Below are 22,146 nucleotides of genomic sequence, written 5' to 3' on the forward strand. Positions count from 1 at the left end.
AGCTTGGTTTTCTGTTCTTTGTGTGTTTGGATTAAAGAATGTTAGCTACCGCTCACCGCTCGTCTGCAGGCTTTATTTAAGGGAAAACTTCCACAACAGGGTTTCAGTAGATTTAATGCAAGTTCAAATCTTCAATGTTTCACGTTTGAAGTTTGAAATAATCAAATTTTAATACTTTTTATGATCCTGTAAGTGTCTGATATTGAGTTTAAAGAGATTCTTTGAGAAATTCTTCGAGGCCTTTAAAGATCATAATGATCATGGTCTGGTACTAATAACTGACCAAAGCTCAGTTATATTGTGGTAAATAGACCAAGATTAAAAACAACTTAGTGAAAAGCCAAATCAAATGTAACTAAGAAAATGACTGAGGTGAAAAGTTTGTTTGAAGTTTTATGTTGTTGGGCCAGAAACAATCTTTAATCTATTTATGGAGTCATGAGCTAACAAATAAAGAACAGCCTGAAAATAAAAGAAGCTGATTCAAACTGCGGAAAGTGTGAAATACAAGAAACAAATGTGAGTTTCATACGTTTATTTCATATTTCACCAATGCAGTAGAAATAAGAAATGGATAAAAGTTTCCCAGATAACTTCCGACCAGGACCAACTGCTAGTTAATGTCCATCTGCACACCGCCTCACTGCGGCGTTCTGAGTTGGACTTTCATGCGGTAAGGTTTGGGAGTCAGAGTGACCCCATAGACTGGAGTGAAGTCTGGTTCTCCTGCGTCCTCGGGCCAGATGAACTTGAACTTCCTCAGCAGAGTCACCATGATGAGGAAGAGCTCCATGCGAGCCAGACCCTCTCCGAGACACACCCGAGGACCTGAGACGTTGAAAAAAATACCTCAGTATCATCTACGACAGAAGATTTAATCATCTATGTCGGTATGTGAATCGTGTCTTCATGTACCTGCAGAGAAAGGCATGAAGGCCTCTGGTTTAACAAACTCTCCTTTGTCATCGAGGAAGTTTTCAGGGTTGAATTCATGAGGGAATTTCCACTGTCCCTCCTCGCTGAGCACTGAGGTCAGATTCTCGATGATCATTGTTCCCTGAGGACGAAATCAACCTCAAAACCATTAAGGATGCTCGTCACTTTCTCTGTTGCCAAAAACTATTTAACCAGTTGGCCCTTACCTTGGGAATGGAATAACCCATCAGCTCTGTGTCTTTAGTGGTGCAGTGGAAGACACTGAGAGGAACAGTGTTGGCAACTCTCTGTATCTCATGAATCACAGCCTGGATGAAGAGAAGACATTTCTTTGACTTAGAGCAGAATACATGCATGCTGTCAAATTCAGCCACAAAAACAATGCATATATGCTTTGAGCAATATTTTGATGAATAATCCAGTGGATCTGCAGTTCCACAGAGCAGCTGTTTGTTGACAGTCTGTGCTTTGGTTTGAGAGTCTCGACACAGCTACAAATAGAGTTACCGTTTCACTTTTACTCATTTATAAATTAATTCTAAACTTTACATGGCTTTGCGTCACCATCTAACAAACACGGCACTCACAACCAAACACCTTAGATGTAAGTAAAAAAAAAATACCTGCATGTAGGGCATCTTGTGTCTGTCCTCAAAACTGGCCTGATCTTTCCCTTCCAGCACTCGGTCTATCTCCTCCTGACATTGTTCTGTTAGAACAGGACAACACAAACACTTTGCAGTACACCATAACCAGTGATATAACTATGATTTTAGAAAAGTAACTTCGTAGGCATACAACATTTGATATACACTATATGGACTAGTATTTGACCACAATGCTTAATATTTGAATTCAGGTGTTTTCAGTGTCTTTGCCACAGATGTAACAAATTAAGCACGTAGCCATGCAATGTGCCTTTACGAACATCTGTGAAAGAATGAGTTGTTACACAGAGCACAGTGAATCAGAGTGTGGTACTCCAATCAACTGAAGTCAGCCACAAAGTGACAGACCATATTAAGTTACAGTGGGTTTGCTGAATGCGGAGGCACACGGTGCATTAAACTTGCTAATGCTCTGCTGAATCAATGACAATGCAGAGCAGTCCTCCTCTGGCATTAAAAATATACATCGGCAGCTTCGTGACATGGGTTTCCATGGACGAGCCTGTAGGTGTACTGTGTATGCAGTCCAGTATATTGGACCTAAACATCAACAAATCATTTGCAAAAATGGCTGTTTTACATTAAGGGCCTTAGTATACAGCACAGCAGTGTGCATGACTTTATGGTACAAGAGAACAAGAGCTGATAACAAAAAGCCAAGTCATATGTGCAGGTTTACCTTGTATGTGTGGGTAGTTCACAAGATAAAGAAAACCAGTAAGCAGGGTGTTGGATGTAGTGTCAGTCCCAGCAAAGTAAAGATCCAAGGTGAACCTAAGGAGCTGCGTTTCTGAAAATGAAGACCCATCGTTGCCTCTCTAAGAAAAAGTTATAAATGGAAAAGAAAGTGACAGACACGGTACGAGAGACGGAACGGTCACAGCCACACGTATGTTCACCTTTCTGCATTAAAACTATGAATCTCTTTTTAAAGAGCTGTGTTAGAATGAATTCAAATTGATTAGTTTTTAATTCATTAAACTGCAGCCTGTATTTATATAAATTCTAATATATGACATTGTAAACTGTTCCTTTTACACACACCTTTTCCAGTTCATCCAAATAGCAGTCAATAAAGTCGCGCGCCTCTCCCGGGACTCTGGTCTTCTTGTGCTCCCTCACAAAATCAGCTACAAGATTTTCTAAAGCCTAAAAAATACAAGGGACTCTTCATTTCTTACAATTTGCTTTCAACAAATAAAGTACATAGAGTATGTCCTTGTAGTTAGTGTTTTCGTTGTATTACCTCAGCATTGTTGAAGACCTTCCTGAAAGGCAGCGGCAGGTAACGAATTAAAGGAAGAGAGTCATACAGCTGTAAATAAAGAGAAGTCTTCAGTTTTCCTTTGAGCTTCAGTTGTACCTGATAAATAAAAGATCCTCAGTATTTCGAACCACTAAAAAGGACTTCTCTGTTCTACGTCTCCTTATGTCCAGTGCTTCCTTCTCTTACTGTCATGGTTGCAGCTTTTTCGCCTCAGAGTTTTTGAATAGCTTTAGAGTGTTTTGGATGAACTGTCAGTGTTGTTTTTGTTTTTTCAGTTTGGAGTTTGATTATTTGTGTCAGGGCTCTGTGTGCGGGCAGGTGGAGATGTGGATCCAAGTGCAGGACTCTCAGGCGGAAATATAACTGAAAACCACAGCTTTATTGCTGGCACCAACAAAACATAAACCAAACATGAAAACACTAACTGGAACACACAGGCAGGATCTGAGGGTACGACGCGACACTGAGCACAGGAAAACACAGGGCTAATATACACAGGGTGGTAATCAGCGAATGGGCAACAGGAGGGAGGGATCAGGGTTAACGAGACGGGGGGAACCAAGCTGCACACACTAACATAAGACAAAGACTTTCACAATAAAACAGGACACATGAATTACTAAACAAGCATGCAGACTTTACACTGAGAGACAGAGAGAGACTGACACATGGAACCTGAACTAAACTAAACGTGAGATATAACTGAGAACAAATCCTTAAGCACAGATAAACAGAAACAAGAAATAATCATCATCACTACGAGAATAAGAAAACAATCCATGAAGCAGAATTAAACCGAAATATAATAAACTCAAAATACTGGGTCCAACGGACCCAGAACCGTGACAGTACCCCCCCTCTAAGGGCTGGCTCCCGACAGCCCTAAACAAAAAAGCACAAAGCACCAGGCCAGGGTGGGCAGAGGGGGTCCAGGATGGAGGGCCAGAAACCAAGCAAAAAACAAGGAGCAAGAGTCCACGAAAAGTTCAGGGGACCGACCGTGCACACGGCGACGGGCAAACATTTCTGGAGGCCGACCGTGCACACGGCAACGGCGGCGACGGGCAAACAGTTCTGGACGCCGACCACTTGGAAGGCAGTGGCAGCCACTGAGCAGGTCTGGAGGTCGGCCGCGATGCCAGCGGCGGCGACAAACCCTTTCCGGAGGTCGGCCGCGATGCCAGCGGCGGCGACAAACCCTTTCCGGAGGCCGTCCCCCAAGGCCATGACGCCACCTTAGAGGCGGCGTGGCAACCGCAGGACCAGGCGTGGATGAAGACGCGGAGGCTGGACCAGGCGTGGATGAAGACGCGGAGGCTGGACCAGGCGTGGATGAAGACGCGGAGGCTGGACCAGGCGTGGATGAAGACGCGGAGGCAGGACCAGGCGTGGATGAAGACGCGGAGGCTGGACCAGGCGTGGATGAAGACGCGGAGGCTGGACCAGGCGTGGATGAAGACGCGGAGGCTGGACCAGGCGTGGATGAAGACACGGAGGCTGGACCAGGCGTGGATGAAGGGACGGCTGCGGAACCTGACAGCAGCGACACTGCAGGCGGTGATGCGAATGGTGATGATGTAGAAGTCGGGGGGGATGATTCAGCAGATGACGGCTGAACAGACTTCCCCGGACCGTCAGCAGATGTGAGGATGTGCTGGGCGGGCTCCTCGGACCCACCAGCTAACTTGGCTTGAAGCTGGACGGGCGGCTCGGGCCCTCCAGAAGACGTGACTTGAAGCTGGACGGGCGGCTCGGGCCCTCCAGCTGACGAGGCAGGACGCTGGCTGGGTTCTCCCAAACCCCCAGCTGACGAAACCTTAGGCTGGACTGGCTCCTCGGGCCCTCCAGCTGGAGCGGAAGCAGGACCAGAGGCAATAGGGACCCCTGACTGAGGGTGAAGATGATTGACTGACTTAGCAGATGACAAAGCTAATGATTCCTCCACTAACTGAGCTACTGACTGGGTTATGGACTGTAACAAAGCTTGCAGAAAATCTGGTTGAGGTAGCGACTGAGCTATGGATAGTGAGGGTGAAGACTGAGCTATGGGTGACTGAACTTGAGATGAAAGCGGTGGTGGAGTAGGTGACAGGGCTACAGGTGGCTGCTGAGCAGGAAACACTGGAAACTGAGCTGAAGGTGGCTGCTGATCAGAAAACTGAGCTGACACGGGCTTAAGAGTCTCTGGGGTGACACACACATTGTTTGCTCTCACAGAAGTGTTGAGTTGAGGACGAACAGCAGTCACTATATGCTTGACGGGTTTAGGAGCATGATAATCATCCAGAACTTTTTGAGGCATAGAGTCATAGAGCTCCTTGGTTTCATCAACAGGTTTAGAAAGGTGAGGTATGGGACAGTCTAAATAGTGCAATGAACCGGGAGAACTGTCCTTCAAATAATCACTCCTTTCATTTACAGTTCTTATTTCAGCAGGGGGCGAAAGAGTAGCCCCACCACTCACCCTAGCCGGCTGTTCAGAAAAAATCCTAGGCACCCACTGGAGCTGTGAATGCTGGCGGCGGGTCCGCCGCTTTCCTGTCGAAGAGGGATCGGGGCTGGCTGAGGGTGACGTGGCAAAACTCTGCTGCGGCTGCTCCCTCTGCGGTGTGGAAACGCTGGGTGAGTCGGGTGGCACAATAATGATTCCTAACATTTTGTAGAACGCCTGTGCAGGCGTAAGCTGGTTGCTTGCAAGCTCGTAGTAATCCTCCCGGGACCGGCTGGAGCGTTTTCTGTGAGACCGGGGCGTCCGCGGGGAGGAAACAGACGAGTGGGCCGAAGGGTAGGCTGCCAGCAAGGAACGGCAGCACGGAGGCCCTCCAAGCGCTAGCCGGGTCCCGTCAAAACGGGAGCTGCGCTTCCACAGGAAGTCCGCTGGATCCATTACTGGTCGCGTCGTTCTGTCAGGGCTCTGTGTGCGGGCAGGCGGAGAGGAGGATGCAAACGCAGGACTCAGACACTAACTTGAAACTCAAAAACCTCAGCTTTATTGCTGGTACGAAAACAAAACATGAAGTGAACATGGAATATGGAGACCCAAAACACACAGGCATAATCTGATGGTACAACGCGACACCGAGCATTGGAAAACACAGGGCTTAAATACACAGGGTAGTAATGAGGGAATGGGCAACAGAAGGGAGACACAGCTGGGGGAGATCAGGGCTAACGAGACGGAGGAGCTAAGCTGCACACACTAACATAAGACAAAGACTTTCACAATAAGACAGGAAACAAGAAGTACTAAACCAGATGCAGACATGACACTGAGAGACAGACTAGACACTGAACAGAAACTGTAATACACATGAGAACCCAAAACCTAAGAACTGATCCCTCACCAAGAATAACAGAAACAGATCCATAATGATAATAATAAACAAAGCACCAGAACTAGGGATGGGTATCAAAACCCGGTTCTTGTTGAGAACCGGTTCCCACTGTTTCACTTCCTTGGAATTGTTTGCCATTTTTGCAAACGATTCCCTTATCAATTCCAGTCGCCCCGAATGACGTCACCACGTTGCGGAGTGTCATTTGCCTGGCAGGAAACACGGCGCCAGCGGCTCAAACGCTAAAAAGCTTGGTTATACTTTACGAGAACGGATGACAACAGGGCAACTTGCAATACTTGCAAAGTAGATATTTCATTTAAGGGAGGAAACACTACGAATATGCAAAAGCATTTGCTCACAAAACACACGATGACCTTAAATGAATGTCGTGTTTTTAATTCCGCTCCGGACTCGTGAATCTCAACCCAGCAGCAGCGGTAACATTTGCACATCCTCTCCCGTTAATGCGGCAGGTAAATAATCAACAACAGTGCATATTATGTTAGCGTGATCTGCCTTATTACAAACCTGCCATTACTGTGCATTTAGTGACCATGATGAGACAGACAGAGTCTGGCTCAGATGCTGGCAGCTCTCGCTGCAGTCTACCGGTAGCGTCTCCTTTCAGGCAGGATAGACGAATGTCACCGAGCAGTGACTCAGTTTGTGGTCAAAGGCTTGCACCCATTTGCCACAGCAGATGATTTTCGGTAAGTGAATGTGTTTAATTGTAGGCAGGGACATTACTGGATATTCTTGTGTAATTGCTACAGAATAATTTATGTTACACTTTGTTATTGCTACAGGAGAATATTTATTTTATTATTTTACATTTACATTTTTTTTCCTGGGACCCTGTGACACCCCATTGAAGAGCCGTAGGCTGGATCTCTTAAGATCTCATGTTGGGTTTGTAAGGCCATGTTACTCCTAAATTTCTACCTTGTTCAAAGAGAAGATAAAAAACAAAGTTCTAAGCTAATCGACCTTAGTGTTCTCCTTTTTTAAACAGAATCAATAAGAGAATCGATAAAGAATCGAATCGTTAAACAGAATCGAAAATGGAATCGGAATCGTTAAAATCTTATCAATACCCATCCCTAACCAGAACATCAGAAAACAATCCAACAATGCAAAAGTAAACCAAAACATAATAAACTCAAAATACTGGGTCCAACGGACCCAGAACCGTGACAATTTGTTCAAGTGATTTACTGTTTCAACATTTGTTTTGAATCCTTGTTTTCTACTTAGCTTCAATTCCTACTTTGAGTTAATCTGCATTTATTTCTCTCATCGGTTTCTGCCTCTGCCACATCTTTCCCCTGAATTAGTTCATTCATGTTTCAGTAAGAGTTTATTTTCAGTTTTAATATGATAATTACTTTAATCGTTTGTCTTGCTTAGGTTTTCAGTTTCTGACTGATATACACTATATTGCCAAAAGTATTCGTTCATCTGGCTGCACAAGCATATGAGTGAAATCCAATTATTAACCCAAAGGGTTTAAGATCATGTGGAATCACCCTCTTCATCTATGGCAGCTTCAACTCTTTTTGGAAAGCTTTCGACACGGTTCACGAGAGTGTTCATGGCAATTTTTGGCTGATGACTGATGATGGACGAGAAGGTCTGGCTTACAGTCTCCACTCTAATTCATCCAAAAAGGATTGTGTCAGGTTGAGGTCAGGACTCTGTTTAGTCCAGTCAGCTTCTTCTGCAGCAAACTCACTCATCATCCATTACAGACTTGCTTTGTGCACTGGTACACAGTCATGTTGGAACAGGAACGGGCCGTCCCCAAACTGCTCCCACAAAGTTAGGAGCATGATTGAAAATTCAAATTAATGATTTTGCGTTTCTGGGACATTTTGTCTTTTGTTGGTGTTTTCTGCATCTTCATTCTGGATCTTAGTTCCTTTTGAAACTCTACAGACTCCACAGAGGTTGTGACACATAAAGCAGCTATCATTGTTATAGACTAAGGTGCTTTTACTCACCATAGCCCATGGTCCATTGGTTATCCTGGTATTCTCAGTAAAGCATCGGACAATAAATTGTATTAACGCATGATCATACTCATAGCGTGTGGCAAAAAGGACTTGACAGATGATATTGGAGGCCGCATTGTGGAACATAACTCGAGGACTCATGGTTTTACCTGTGCAAGAAATAATGTAACAGCACAGAATTGTGAAATAATGCACAATAACGTGACAGGAAAAAAAGCACTACCCAATTTAGCTATGGATGCACAGATGGACCTACCAACACTCTCTTCCAGGGTACTAATGATGTGTTTTATCTCCTTATGAATCCTGTCCTCCATTGAGTTCTTCCCCAGACCAAAGTTCCGCAAAGTGGTCAAAGCAAAGCGACGATGTTCCTTCCAACTAGAGCCGTAATCAGCCATAATGACCCCTACAACAAGTTTAGTAGCACAAAGAGGAGAGAACCTAAGTATAATTCATGTAGTTATCCTACAGGACAGAGCTGAACTTTGCCTCCTCTTAAGTAAACTGGCAACATTTTGTGATCTTTTTTTCTCCTTTGGTGGAATCTTAATTTGAATGTGTGAATACAAATGCACGTCTTTTTTGTAGTCCTACCTAACATCGCATTGAATTCAATTCATTAAAAAAAAAAATTTATATAGCACCAAATCACAACAACAGTCGCCTCAAGGCGCTTTATATGAGCGAACAGTTGTTGGGATTTGGGGACATATTACATGACATATGTCTTATATTACATGTAATGTTTATTGTACCTTTCCTCTTGGTGATATCACTGACAAACAAGTCTTGGGGTCGTCCAGCAAAATCAGTAGCCTTTGTCACTATAGCTTCTTTGATTGCCTTCATCCCATTGATGATTACAGCCGGTTTGAGACCGATGTAGATGCTGTAGACATCTCCATAGGACTTCCTCAGCTGGCAGAGAAAATAACAAGTGTTTGCAATTATTTTATGACAAATTCAGATGGATATTTTCATCAAATCTTGATGTGGGTTCAATCATCCAGTTAAGGAAACCTCAAAATGTGATTCTGCTCATCTGGATGTAGTGTATCTGAGTCTTACTGGAAGCACTGAAAATACAGACAATTGTTGCTATGTGCAAATGTGCATGGAGATTTGTCTAACGTCATACTTTGTAAGGCTGTAATACAGTCCTTAAGCGTGGTATTAGTCGGCTGTTAGTGGTGGTTGTGTCAACGTAAGGCAAGCTCAGATGGACAGACCACAACAGATGTGCTCTATGTTCACTGTAAGTAGATGTTGAAGGTTTTTTCAGTAGGTGTCATAAGTAACTAGTACTTGTGTGTATGTGTTAGTCCCCATTGGGAAATTACTCCTCTTTTTATTGTTTATTATATTTTATTTTCAGATGTTACAGATGGGACAGACATGAGTGAGGGATAGGAAAGGGAGAAAGAAAGAGGAAGGAAAAGAAAAACAGAAGGGGAGAGGGACAGTGAGAGAGGGAGGAAAAAAAATCTCCTGGATCACCTGTTGAGAGAAGAAGAATAGAAAACAAGCAAAAAAAAACAAAAAACAAAGCAACATACTAAACACAACACCATCGCATTAATCTAGCTAAGTGTAAACAGCAGTAAATACTAAATATTCAATGTTGTTGTGCAGCACGCAGGACAGACAGCGCACAATGTGCTTTGAGGTAGCAGCCAAGTAAGGTGTAATTTAAGTCTACGAGCAGTGAACATCCGTGTGCACACCTGTGTGGATCAGCGCGCTTGTATTCAAAAGGTTTCCACATGTAATGGTCTGCTAGAGGGTGTAGAGAGCCATAGCCCCGTCCCCCAGGGCATGAAGCAGGCATGGAGGAGATCCAGGCCCCAGACATCCAGAGGCCCCAGAGTGCGAGAGCCCAAAGAGGACCACTGGAGGGGCATCCGTGCCACCCTCATGGGAAGGGCTGAGGATCCCCAGACAAGGCGTCACCCAGTAGCCACGGAGCAGAAGCTAGAGGGGGCTGCACCGGCGTGCCCGCCAGCTCTGCCGGCAGCCAGCTGTGCCAGAGTGAACCGAGCCGCAGGCACAGAGGCCGGAGGCCCGAGGGCCCCCCGCACCCCGGAGGAGGCCTGACCAAGCAACAGGCGCCAGGCCCCTCCAGGTAGCCACCGGGAGTGAGCTGGTACATACCTGAGTGCCCAGCCCCGGACACCAAGAACCACCAATGCACCGACCCCTGAGGGCATCAGTCACCGGCAGGGAGTGTGGTGAGGGGAGATAGGCCTTGGAGGGCCTGGGAGTTCCCAGAGAGGTGGAGTCTAAGACCCGACCTGACATATAGACACAGACACAAACATGCATTCCCACCCTCATGCACACATATACAAATACTCAGCACTCAGCCAACGTAACGATAGACACAAATGGACATTGTACACACAATCACACTCCCCAAACATACTCTATACCCCAGGTCCAGGTACCCTCACCCCTGGAGGGGGAAACGGTACCTAGACCCAGGAGATGTTACCTTTTCCCCCGGGATGGAGGCAAGCAGACCGTCCCAGGCTCCGCAGCAGCAGGGAGGCCAATCGGACAGCCAACATCTCCTCCCAGTCCCCCCGCCCCGATGGCTAGCAGAGAACGGGGGTGTGTGAAGACCCCATACCTCCCTCCTCCCGCTCATGTGTAGTGTTGCTGCGTGTTGTTCTAAAGTGCATTTAAAACAAGAGAGAGCAAGGCCTGATCTCTTGTTTGTATGAGAGAATATGTTCCTTTGGCAACTCCTCAACCTCGGCTATTAAAATGGCATGGGAGCAGGATTTGGGGTGTGTGATTCAGGATGACTCTTGGGATAAAATTCTTTACCGGGTCCATGGCTCCTCATTATGTGCCAAACACAGGCTGATTCAATGTAAGAGTTTGCACCGTGTACACTGGACTAAAGCCAGACTAGCTCAAATATACCCCAACCTTAGCCCACCCGACCCCACCGCAGAGGAAACTGTACCCACCCCAACATTCAATCATCTCCCAGACTACACAAGACAACAGACACCCAGGTTAAGTTTATTCTCCACCTCTCCTATGTCTCTCCCCCACCTGCAGAGTGGACTCCTGCAAGGATGGAACAACCTCCCCGCCAATTGAAGAGCCCCCCAGTTAGGCCGATGCACCAGAGGCCCCCTGCGCCAGGGCTGAGCCCCCGTGCACCCACCCGCTCACAACCTCGGTGACACACCGACGAGGACTGAAGCCCCCAAGGCCCAGCCCCCAACCCCAAACCCCCACGCCTGCCCCGGATCCATTCAGGGGCGGCCAGGCCACCAGGCCAGTAACCTACGTCCACCAGTACAGACCATCCTCCAGCCCCGCTGCACGCAGCCACGAGGAGAACAACCTCTAAGAGCGACCAGAGCCACTAACCAGGTTATGAACACAACCTCCTCTGCATTTAACCCATTCACCCAGTGAAGCAGTGGGCAGCCACCAATGCAGCGCCCGGGGAGCAGTGTGTAGGGATGGTACCTTGCTCAGGGTAGCTGTTCAGTGGAGTCGAACCCCCGACCTTACAATCATGGGGCAACCACTCTACCTACTGAGCTATCCCTGCCACTTGGAACTTTTTGCAAAAAATAAAATGCTACCCATAACTTGTTCAACTTATGGTTCACCTAAGCAAGCTCTTACATCATCTGACAGAAAGGACAAAATAATAAAGTACCTAGCTAAAAAAAAAAAGCTCAGTGGAGGAACTGATATCTAACTACAGTAGAAGCGACGGTAACGTGCTTGAAACTCACAGTATAACCTTAAAGTTACATACATTTGCAGATCTGCTATGGCCAGTGTTGGGAAGGTTACTTATAAAATGTATTCCATTACAGAATACAGATTACATGCCCCAAAATGTATTCTGTAACGTATTCCGCTACGTTACTCAATGACAGTAACGTATTCTGAATACTTTGGATTACTTAATATATTATCATGCTGTTTACAACTACGTGAATGTACTATTGCTGTGTGATTTATTACTATTACTGAAGGTCCGCGACTCCGAACTGTAGTAAAGGGACCTCTGACTAATACGGCGGGGTCCCTGTTGGCTCGTAGCCGAAAAATAGCTTTACTGTGTTGTGTGGGTCGACTTTGCTAGCAGAGACAGAGAGAGGCGTTGAAAGACTGCTCCAACGGAACTTATTGTTTCGGAGGAAAACAGGAACACGGTGTACAGTCGAGTCTTAATAGCTTACTTACAACTGGGCTCGTCAGGCTCTCTTCTTGGCTGCAGTGGTTATTATTATATTTACATGCTTCCAGCTCCCGTTTGTGCTCGGTGACAGCTCGTACCTTTCCACTCCCCTTTTTCTCCCTCCTCACGCTCACAGACCCATAACGTGTATGGCAGTCCATTCTCCCTGCAGCACGGACTACACTGAGCATGATGCTACATTCTTTAGAGCTATGCTTGTAGCATTCTGCCTGTTAGCTTAGCACAACAACAACAAAAAGGCGCTCTCTCACCCAGGAAACACGCGGAGAGAGAGAGCGTCGCCCTGTAACCATGGCAACCGTAACGCTGCCGCCTGGAACAACAGAACGTAGCTGTCAAACAAAACCCAAACAGTCCTGACCCGCGACAAAATGAAACAGGAAAGTACCCCAGTGTAATCCATTTATTTCAACAAAGTAACTGTATTCTGAATACCACCTTTTTAAACGGTAACTGTAACGGAATACAGTTACTCATATTTTGTATTTTAAATACGTAACGGCGGTACATGTATTCCATTACTCCCCAACACTGGCAATGGCAAAAGTTATTAAATTGAAAAGCTGGGTGATTTATGACTGATGACTTACTTGTATTTTCAGTCCTTCCAACAATGTTTTTCTGCTAATAATCTCTATGCACACTTAAATGATTATTTACACATTTAAAAAATCCGATTTATACACTGAACATTCTGAATACCCGTCTGCAGATCCCTGCACAGACTCACAAACCTTTGTACAGATTAACAGATTTAATTACACATGTCCAAATCTGATTTGATTTCAAAACAATCCAAATAACAAAATGTATGACTTGGAATATGGGATGGATACACCAAAGTGTGTAGCTAGTGCACTCTATGCAGACATTGTGTTATGCAATCACATAAAGGAACGCAGGATTGGTTACCTGTGCCATTATATTGCAAGATTTTCAGTGCTTTAAAAAGTATATTAATTTTTACAACCATTGTTTTACATTTGTAGTTTTTAACCTATAGCAATGATGGAATCTGTCAATGTTAGGAAAAGCATAATGATGATCATATGTCTTTGTAACTAAACAGTTAGACCCATTTAAATACTAATAACAGTCGTTACATCTGTGCCATAAAATAGCCTATTTAAAGAAAATAGCTTTCATTGCAAGTGTTTTCTTACTCTCTCAAAGTCCTTCAAGGGGTTCTCCAGTCTCAGCTGTAAAATGTTTCCCAGTAGAGGCAGAATTGGGGGTCCTGGTGGAAAGTTCTTTGGTCTTCGGGACTTGAGTTGAAGGATGATAAAGAAAATGCAAAGCCATAGCAGCAAAACTGAAATCAACATGATAGAATCAATTGGACTGCAAAAAGAGGAGTAGCTGGATAACCTGCCAGAAAATGTTAGCTCAGCTCTGCCTTTGCTAATGTTGACTTTTCGCCCTGTGCCAACTTCGTGTCAAGAGACAAACCACTTTCAGATTAAGGCAGACAACTCAGCGGCAGGCGAAGTTACTTATCAGACAATAAGTAACAAGAATTCGTAGAAATGGAGGGCCAAAGGTAAATGCTCTTTGTAAGAAACTTGACTCCACTGTTATATTCCTCTGTTATCTCCACTGGACTAACACGTTCAAAGTTTATCTTAATTATCAAAGTTAACTATAGATGCAGTGCAACTGCCACCACTGACACCAACAGTGCACATACTCTTTTAGTTGTAACTTTTAGAGCTCTGCACGGTGAAGCTCCCCAGTATATCTCTGACCTGTTGAAACCTCATGCTTCATCCCGAGCACTTAGGTCTTCAGGTCAGAGGCTACTGGTGGTCCCACGTACTGGGTTTAAAACACGTGGGGATCGAGCCTGTCAGGCACCGAGGCCGTGGAACTCCCTGCCGTTGTCTTTACGCTGTCTAGACTCTACTGACTCCTTTAAAAAGCAGCTGAAAACATTTTTACACAAACAGGCTTTTAATTAATTTTAACTTGTATGTCTGATCTTATTGTGAAGCACTTTGTGGTTTTTATCTGTGAAATGTGCTATATAAATAAATTTTACTTACTTACTCTCCAGACACTTTATTAGGTACACCTCAATGTTACCTAATTTAACCCATTTTTGCCCTCAGACATAGACTCAACAAAGTGCCTGCAACACTTCTTACAGATTCTGGTCCGTACTGACAGGAAAGCATCATGCAGTAGCTGCAGATTTGTTGGCTCCACATCACGTTCAAAAAACTGGTTTGAGATTATCTGAGTTTTGTGATATGGCGCTATCATGCTGCTGAAAGCATGGTGTTTACTTTTTGTTCTGTGTGAAAGTAAGTGAGGAGAAAAGTCATTCTGACTCAACCACCTCCAGATAAATGCAGATTAATCAGTGTTATGACCAAAATCTCATATCCTGATATAAGACATTTATCCTCCCAACAACAATATATTTCACAAAAATTGTACACTTTCTGCGAATCTCGGGCAACTTGACTTGCGTGTTCAGCAGGGTGTCGTGTACCTGGAGTCGAGTGTTTTGACCGATGCATTAAACGATACATTTTTAGACATAAGTTTTAACAGCCGCCATCTTCTATGTATTTATTACACGGCGTGCTGCTGGGAAGAGCCTGTTCTAATGTTTGAGTCTAAGGTTTATTTTGAGCACCTGACGGCTCTTTTTTGCTTCTCATCCATAAACTCTCTCCACACTCTTTCACATGACTCTTGCGTAGGTGGTAGAAGAGGTTTGCCGTGTTTGAGTCTGAGGTGGGGGCCGGTTTCCTGCATAACTTGCATCGTACAGTTCTCTGGTCTATGTCACACTTTTCATAACCAAACCATGTCCATGCTACAGAGGTAGCCACTCATTTAGGAATAAGTTTGGATTTGTTTGGACTGGTACTTCTGTTTGGAGCTACCTGGTTCTGCCTCATCTTTACTGGTCATACTGGTATTCTTTGTGCCTGCATCCACGTGGTGACTCTAAGTGCCATTTATACTTACTTTATGTTTTTATTTGAGGTCATTTGTTTGATGCATATTCTGAAATTTGATGTTTGAGAATAATGTTTGTTGTCATCATTCCAGTTTATTTTGAAAAACCTCAACAGGATCTTCAGCTTTATTGTGAAAGGTTTATGTGGAAAATACACAAGCGGACAGCGGAGTCACACGATGGGTTTACCGTTGTTGTTGCTAATGACAACGCATTAAAACAGTTGCTTGTCCATCTGTAGTGTGGTTATTTTAAATATAAGAAAAAAAGACAACTTTAAGAAATTAATATAGCCTCTACAGTGACCATCACCATAAAAGGTTTATTTTGCAACACCACGAAACAAACGATAGCGTAATATGAAACGATAGACGTTTTCATATCGTTATCCGATATATACTGTTATATCGAACAGCCCTAATCAGTGTCACGTATTGATTAACAAGAAGTTGGAATACCAAAGGTAAGTAAGCGAGCTTTGGAGGCCAAAGGTAAGTGCTGGAGTTGACAGAGAAAAAAACTGAACTCCACTGTTATTGATTAATTGATTGATCATACTTTATTCATCCCGAGGGAAATTTGGTTAAGGCTGCCAGCCGTGCCAGCGCCGTCTTACCCTTCCCACCATATATACATTACACAAACATCACATGGGGAACACAGGTCAGAGAGGTATAACATGAAAAAAGCACAACATGAGGAAAGACGAGGAGAACAAAATAACTCCCCCCAGACTGAGCTCCAACAGGGAGATCAGTTTGAGAACAGAAAAAACACCTCTGCACATGAAAAAACTCTAAATACACCAAAGAAACACATGACAAGCAACAGGGGGGGTAAAGGGTGAGAGACCGCCGATTTAGACAGTACATCCGGGCCTGCAGCATAAGCGCTGGTCTCCTTGATCCACCGTCAGCATCGGAGGGGAATAAGTGTCGAAGGCGTTTGGAGGGGGGATGAGTGTACATCTGCATGTGTATATATGTCTGTGTGCGTGTCCAGAGTTCAGCTGAGACAGTGTCCTTCGTCCTGCCAGGCTAAGTAAACAGTCTTCCAGCCAACCCAGGTGGCCTTGTAGGGAGTGGGAAGGAACAGACTCAACACAGTCGTTATCAGGGTGTTGTTGTTCAGCTCCAGCCTTGAGACCGCAGCTGGCGCCAAAGGGGTCTCCGCATGAAGTGATGATGGTTTTTACTTTAGTGCGAACAGCTCATATGAATTTCAAAGCTGTTCTAACAGTCCAACACTGGTCTCTCAATCTCCCGTTGGAGAGCCGTGAGCTTCTCCGTGATGTTGTCATTCTTGTGCTCAAAGAGCCGATTTCTGAGAACTCACGACCGGCAGTGAGCTTCTCCGAGATGTAATCTAATTTGCACTCAGAGGTCTTATTCGGAGTGTTCACGGCAGCCGTAAGCTTCTCCAAGATCTTATCCGTGCTGCACTCAATGAGCCCATTTTGAGAATTCACGCCTCGTCCCATCGTTTCAATCCCAGCGGGCAGCCTTGTGGGGGTTTGAACAGCCGGTTCTGCTTTCTCAATTCGTCGATAAGTCAGGGCCAAGCCAGCTCCGATCAGCAAGAACTGTTATCATCATCTTATATGATGATAACAGTTGTGAACACCAACCATAGATGTGTTCTTTGCTGATGGGGGACATTCAATACATATAATCGCTGGACACTTTATTAGGTATATCTCACTATCTCACTACATTCAAGGCTATCCATCATCTCTCGCCTTCATACCTCTGACCTTGTTCAGATCATCATTCCTTTTCGGTCTCTCAGCTCTTCTTTTCTTTCCGTCCCTTTCCCCGGCTAGCCATCGTGGGGCGCAGGGTTTTCTGCTGCTCTGCCCCCCCATCTTTGGAACGTCCTTCCTCCTGAGATAAGAAACATCACTCATCCCTCTTTTTAAGTCCAGACTCAAAACTCACCTGAGCACAAATCAGCAGTGAATATTTCACAGAGCTCCACAAACAAGTGTTAGCACTATAAGCAAAGTGTGCATTATATTAATCTCGTAATCCTGGAAAAGCATCTTTGGAATGTTTAAGAGTTTGGAATTTCTTTAGTTCATTCCTGATGTTCAGCGTTCCTCAGACAAGTCAGCGTCCAGTCAGGATCAGTTCCACAGTGCTACTGAATTGAATTAAATAGTGCTTTCACACAGGTGAACTCAGCTTAAATGAATGATGTAGTGGATCCTTTTAATTCTTATCCCTACTTTTATTTTTTTCCATGTCTATTTAAGTGCTATTTATGACACTATGTTTGCACTGAAGCACCGCAGCAATTTCCTAATGTTGTAAACCTGCTCAACATTTGGCAATAAACCCATTCTGATTCTGATTCTGATGGTTTCAGTCTCCTTCAAAGAAAACTCAGAGCGGTGGGAGTCGTCACACAAAGACAGAGAGAGAAGCAAGAAACACTCGTCGGGAAGCTTAAAATCCCCAGTCTGTAAAACCGTTGTGTTACTGCATTTAATCAATAAACACCAATATTTAGTGACCATAATGAAATAAAATCAGAATTCTCTGAATACCATTACAACATCCATCCATCCATCTTCATCCGCTTTATCCGGGGCCGGGTCGCGGGGGCAGCAGCCTAAGCAGAGAGGCCCAGACCTCCCTCTCCCCAGCCACCTCCTCCAGCTTATCCGGGGGAATACCAAGGCCTTCCCAGGCCAGCCGAGAGATATAATCTCTCAGCGTGTCCTGGGTCTGCCCCGGGGCCTCCTCCCGGTGGGACATGCCTGGAACACCTCACCCAGGAGGCGCCCAGGGGGCATCCTTGTCAGATGCCCGAACCACCTCAGCTGGCTCCTTTCGATGTGGAGCAGCAGCTGCTCTACTCTGAGCCCCTCCCGGATGGCCGAACTTCTCACCCTATCTCTAAGGGAGAGGCCAGCCACCCTTCGGAGGAAGCTCATTTCTGCCGCTTGTATCCGCGATCTCGTTCTTTCGGTCACTACCCACAGCTCGTGGCCATAGGTGAGGGTAGGGACGTAGATCGACCGGTAAATTGAGAGCTTCGCTTTTACACTCAGCTCCCTCTTCACCACGACGGACCGGTGCAGCGTCCGCATTACTGCAGCTGCAGCCCCAATCCGTCTGTCGATCTCCGGCTCCCTTCTCCCATCACTTGCGAACAAGACCCCGAGATACTTGAACTCCTCCACTTGTGGCAGGAACTCATCCCCGACCCGGAGTGGGCACTCCACCCTTTTCCGGCTGAGAACCATGGCCTCAGATTTGGAGGTGCTGATCCTCATTCCCGCTGCTTCACACTCGGCTGCGAACCGTTCCAGCTGCGAACCCTCCTTGAATCACTACCTTATCGTGGTGGAGGGGTTTGTGTGTCCCAGGGATCCCAGGGGCTATGTTGTCTGGGGGCTTTTGCCCCCTGGTAGGGTCTCCCATGGCAAACTGGCCCTGGGTGAGGGACCAGACAAAGAGCGATTCATAAGACCCTTATGAAAAGGACACCGAGGGAACAGTTTACCCTGCCCGGGATAGGGTTACCGGGGCCCCACCCTGGAGCCAGGCCCGGGGAGGGTGCCCGAGGGCAAGCGTCTGGTGGCCGGGCCTTAGTCCATGGGGCCCAGCCGGGCACAGCCCGAAGAGGAGACATGGGCCCATCCTCCCGCAGGCCCACCACCCGCAGGAGGCGCCATAGGGGTCGGGTGCATTGTGTGCCGGGTGGCGGCCAGGAGCGGAGACCCTGGCGGACTGACCCCCGGCTGCCAAGACTGGCAATAGGGACCATTACAACAGTATTTCCATAATTATTATTAATCTTATTATTATATAGCGAATTATTATTCAGAATTCATTTATCATCTTATTATTACTACTAGGACTTGGGGATGTTGCAGGAAGCATGTTCATCAAACGTGATGAAAACAGGGTTTAAAAGCTCTGACTGGCAACTTTGAGTTTTAGGTCACAGGACAGAACAGCTGTCCAGTAACCATCACAGTGGCAGACATCCAGAGGGTCTCCAGTATGAAAACTTGCTTCTTCATGCCCCAACATGATTCTTGCCTACTGGCTGAAGAAGCTGACTGCACTCCCCGAGCATCTGGCAGCACAAATGAACCAGCTGCTAATCAATGAGAGACAGCCGGAATGGCTAACCGAAGGCCGGACAGTCCTGATCCCCAAGGACCCCCAGAAGGGACCGGTCCCATCCAACTACCGGCCAATAACCTCAGTATCAGTATCAGTATCACATGGATGCTCCTGCCAGCGTCTAAGATGAACAGGCACATGGGTCAATACATGAGCGGCGCGCAGAAAGGATTCGGCAGAGGGGTGAAGCACCAGCTCCATGGTAGACATGGCTGTCGCTCGATGCTGTAAGACCCCGCTCCCCAACCTGTGCACCACCTGGATAGACTGCAAGTCAGCCTGTGACTCAGTGCCCCACACACAGACTTTTTTGTTCAGTGTGACTGTTTATGATGAGACAAATGAACATATAAATGCAAGAAAACTGACTGTTGTTTTTGTTGTTTCTTTTGCCTGTCCCGTTTGGCTCTTTTGCATCAGAATTGTTGTCTAAAGGCAAAGAAAGATGCCCAACGGATTTACTTTAACAAATTGACCATCCCAGCCTTGCCGTAATGGTCCATTTGATTCACCTTTTATTGTTTATTTTATTTATTTTTTATTTTCACTTGCTAGATACGGGACAGACTTGAATGAGGAAAAGAAAAGGGAGAAAGGAAGAGGGGGGGGAGGGGGGGAACAGCTGAGAAGAGGGACGGGGATAAAGGGCAAAAAAAACAAAAACCAACTAAATAAGCAGACAAAAAAAAGCATATATCAATCACCTGGATCACCTGCTGAGAAAGAAAAAAGAAAGCAAGCAGAAGAGAACAAGAGTAATAGAATAAACAACATCACAATGATATATGGGAATATGACAGTAAATACTAAATGTTAAACATTATTGTGCAGCACATAAGATCAACAGAACACAGTGTGCTTTGAGGTAGGAGCCAAAAAGGGTGTAGTTTGTGGGTGTGATCACCCGTGTGTACACCTGTGAGCATGGACGCGTTTGTGTTTTTAAAAGGTTCCTTCATGTAACGATCTGCTAGAGGGTGTGGGGGGGCCACAGCCCCGTCCTCCAGGGCATGAAGCAGGTGTGGAGGAGATCAAAACTCCAGACATCCAGAGGCCCCCAGAACACAAGAGACCAAGGAAGACCAACAGAGGGGCAGCCGTGCCACTGTCCCAGAAAGAGCTGAGGAGAGTCCCAGATGAGGGCTCACCCAGCAGCCGCGGAGCAGAAGCCAGGGGGAGTTGCAGTGACGCGCCCGTGAGCTCCGCCGGCAGCCAGCCGTGCCTGAGTGACCGAGCCCCAGGCCGAGAGGCCGGGGGCACCCCACCTCCGAAGTGGCCCGAGCGAGCCCCAGGCTCCAGGTCCCGTTAAGCGGCCGCCAAGGAGTGAGCCGGTGTGTATCTGGACGCCCATCCCCGGACACAAAGAACCACCAACGCACCGACACCTGAGGGAGTCTGCCACTGGCAGGGGAAGTGGTGGTGGGGGGAGATAGGCCTCCAAACCTTGGAGGGCCTGAGATGTCCCCAGAGAGGTGGCGTCTGATACCCAACCTTACATATAGACACAGACATACAGGCACACACAGATACAAACATCCATTCCCACCCTCATGCACTCATATGCACTTACTCCACACTCAACCAACGTGGAGACAGACATAGAGATTATTTACAAAGAAAATAGGAAACTAACTTAAGTCAACACAAAACAAACATATATACAACATCTATACATCTATATACAAAACACAGTCTGCATGTTACCCTCTCTGTAACATCTCACTGAAAAGAAACCAGGTAGGCCCTGACAGCCTTCTTTTATACCCCATGGCCCCTCCCACTAGGCATAATAGTCATCTCTTTATTATTGTCTGTGAAGGTTCTCAGTCATCCAGGTCATCGTAGTCAAAGGAGCCATGGACTCTCCACCATTTGACCTTAGAACTGAAGAAGCTTCTCAGATGAGAGGTGAAACGTCTTCAAGCAACTTAAAGAAGTCCAGACGCTTTTCTCTGCAAGCTCTTTATTATTCCTTTTACCAAACAATCTTTCCCCCTCAGCTTATTTCCAGCTGTATTCCTACAATACATATATGTATATAGAGACATTTATGGCCAATTCCAGGCAGCCTACAGTGTTTCACAATAACAAAAAAAAACAAACAAAAAAAATAATGCAGTTCACGTGATCTTTCAAGCGCGCGCGAACCCACCATTTAAACCCCGGAACACCATACCATCGGCTTGCATAACCCCCGTATAATCGGCGATCACAGCGAGTCTACGCGACCGGCTTTATTAAAGGTAAGTGGGAAAATATGTTGGCCACCCTCTGCGCCGCTCAAAATATACCTCTCACCCCTTTTTGTTTATCTGCCCGGTCGACGAAAAGACGCGCAGCCACGGTAATTGTAGAAACTAATGGTGGTGGTGCGTGTATGCGCCCAGATCAGCTGTCTGCAGCCCGGGACGGTGTAACTCCGTCACAGGGGCCCAGGCCCATCCGGACCGGGGCCCAGAACAGCAGCGTCGCCCAGCCCCACAGAGCCCGGGACAAGAAAACTGACTGTTGACAGTGGTCAGACGCCTGTAGTAGTGCAAGAGACTTTTGTAAGGTGGTTGCTTGATGTTTTAAC

At 46.1% G+C, this 22,146-nt stretch overlaps 1 protein-coding gene across 1 annotated transcript; it reads right to left on the minus strand.

The window, feature by feature from the left end:
- Window positions 1-512: 512 nt before the first annotated feature.
- On the minus strand, window positions 513-13,906 carry LOC147324249 (cytochrome P450 2J2-like). The gene is made up of 11 exons (XM_086297901.1): window positions 13,625-13,906; window positions 8,980-9,142; window positions 8,478-8,630; window positions 8,210-8,370; window positions 2,851-2,919; window positions 2,649-2,753; window positions 2,284-2,422; window positions 1,560-1,645; window positions 1,143-1,244; window positions 916-1,057; window positions 513-828 (listed from the first exon to the last, which is right to left on the minus strand). The coding sequence occupies exons 1-11, from the start codon at window positions 13,784-13,786 to the stop codon at window positions 641-643; spliced, it is 1,470 nt and encodes a 489-aa protein (XP_086154027.1). The 5' UTR covers window positions 13,787-13,906; the 3' UTR covers window positions 513-640.
- Between the last annotated feature and the right edge of the window lie 8,240 nt (window positions 13,907-22,146).

Source organism: Aulonocara sp. 'chitande type north' Nkhata Bay, linkage group LG7 (assembly GCF_057382095.1).
Source record: "Aulonocara sp. 'chitande type north' Nkhata Bay isolate Kocher_YH1m ecotype deep benthic linkage group LG7, A_spYH_male_GT1.1, whole genome shotgun sequence".
Lineage (NCBI taxonomy): Eukaryota > Metazoa > Chordata > Actinopteri > Cichliformes > Cichlidae > Aulonocara > Aulonocara sp. 'chitande type north' Nkhata Bay.

Bases quoted from the DNA above. Each gene is read 5' to 3' on its own strand.
- LOC147324249 (XM_086297901.1), bottom strand. From the start codon at position 13,786: ATGTTGATTTCAGTTTTGCTGCTATGGCTTTGCATTTTCTTTATCATC. The intron at 2,423-2,648 runs GTGTGTGTAAAA...ACTTTTTCTTAG, and splicing joins ATTTGGATGAACTGGAAAAG to AGAGGCAACGATGGGTCTTC. The intron at 1,646-2,283 runs GTAAACCTGCAC...CTGTTCTAACAG, and splicing joins GAACTACCCACACATACAAG to AACAATGTCAGGAGGAGATA.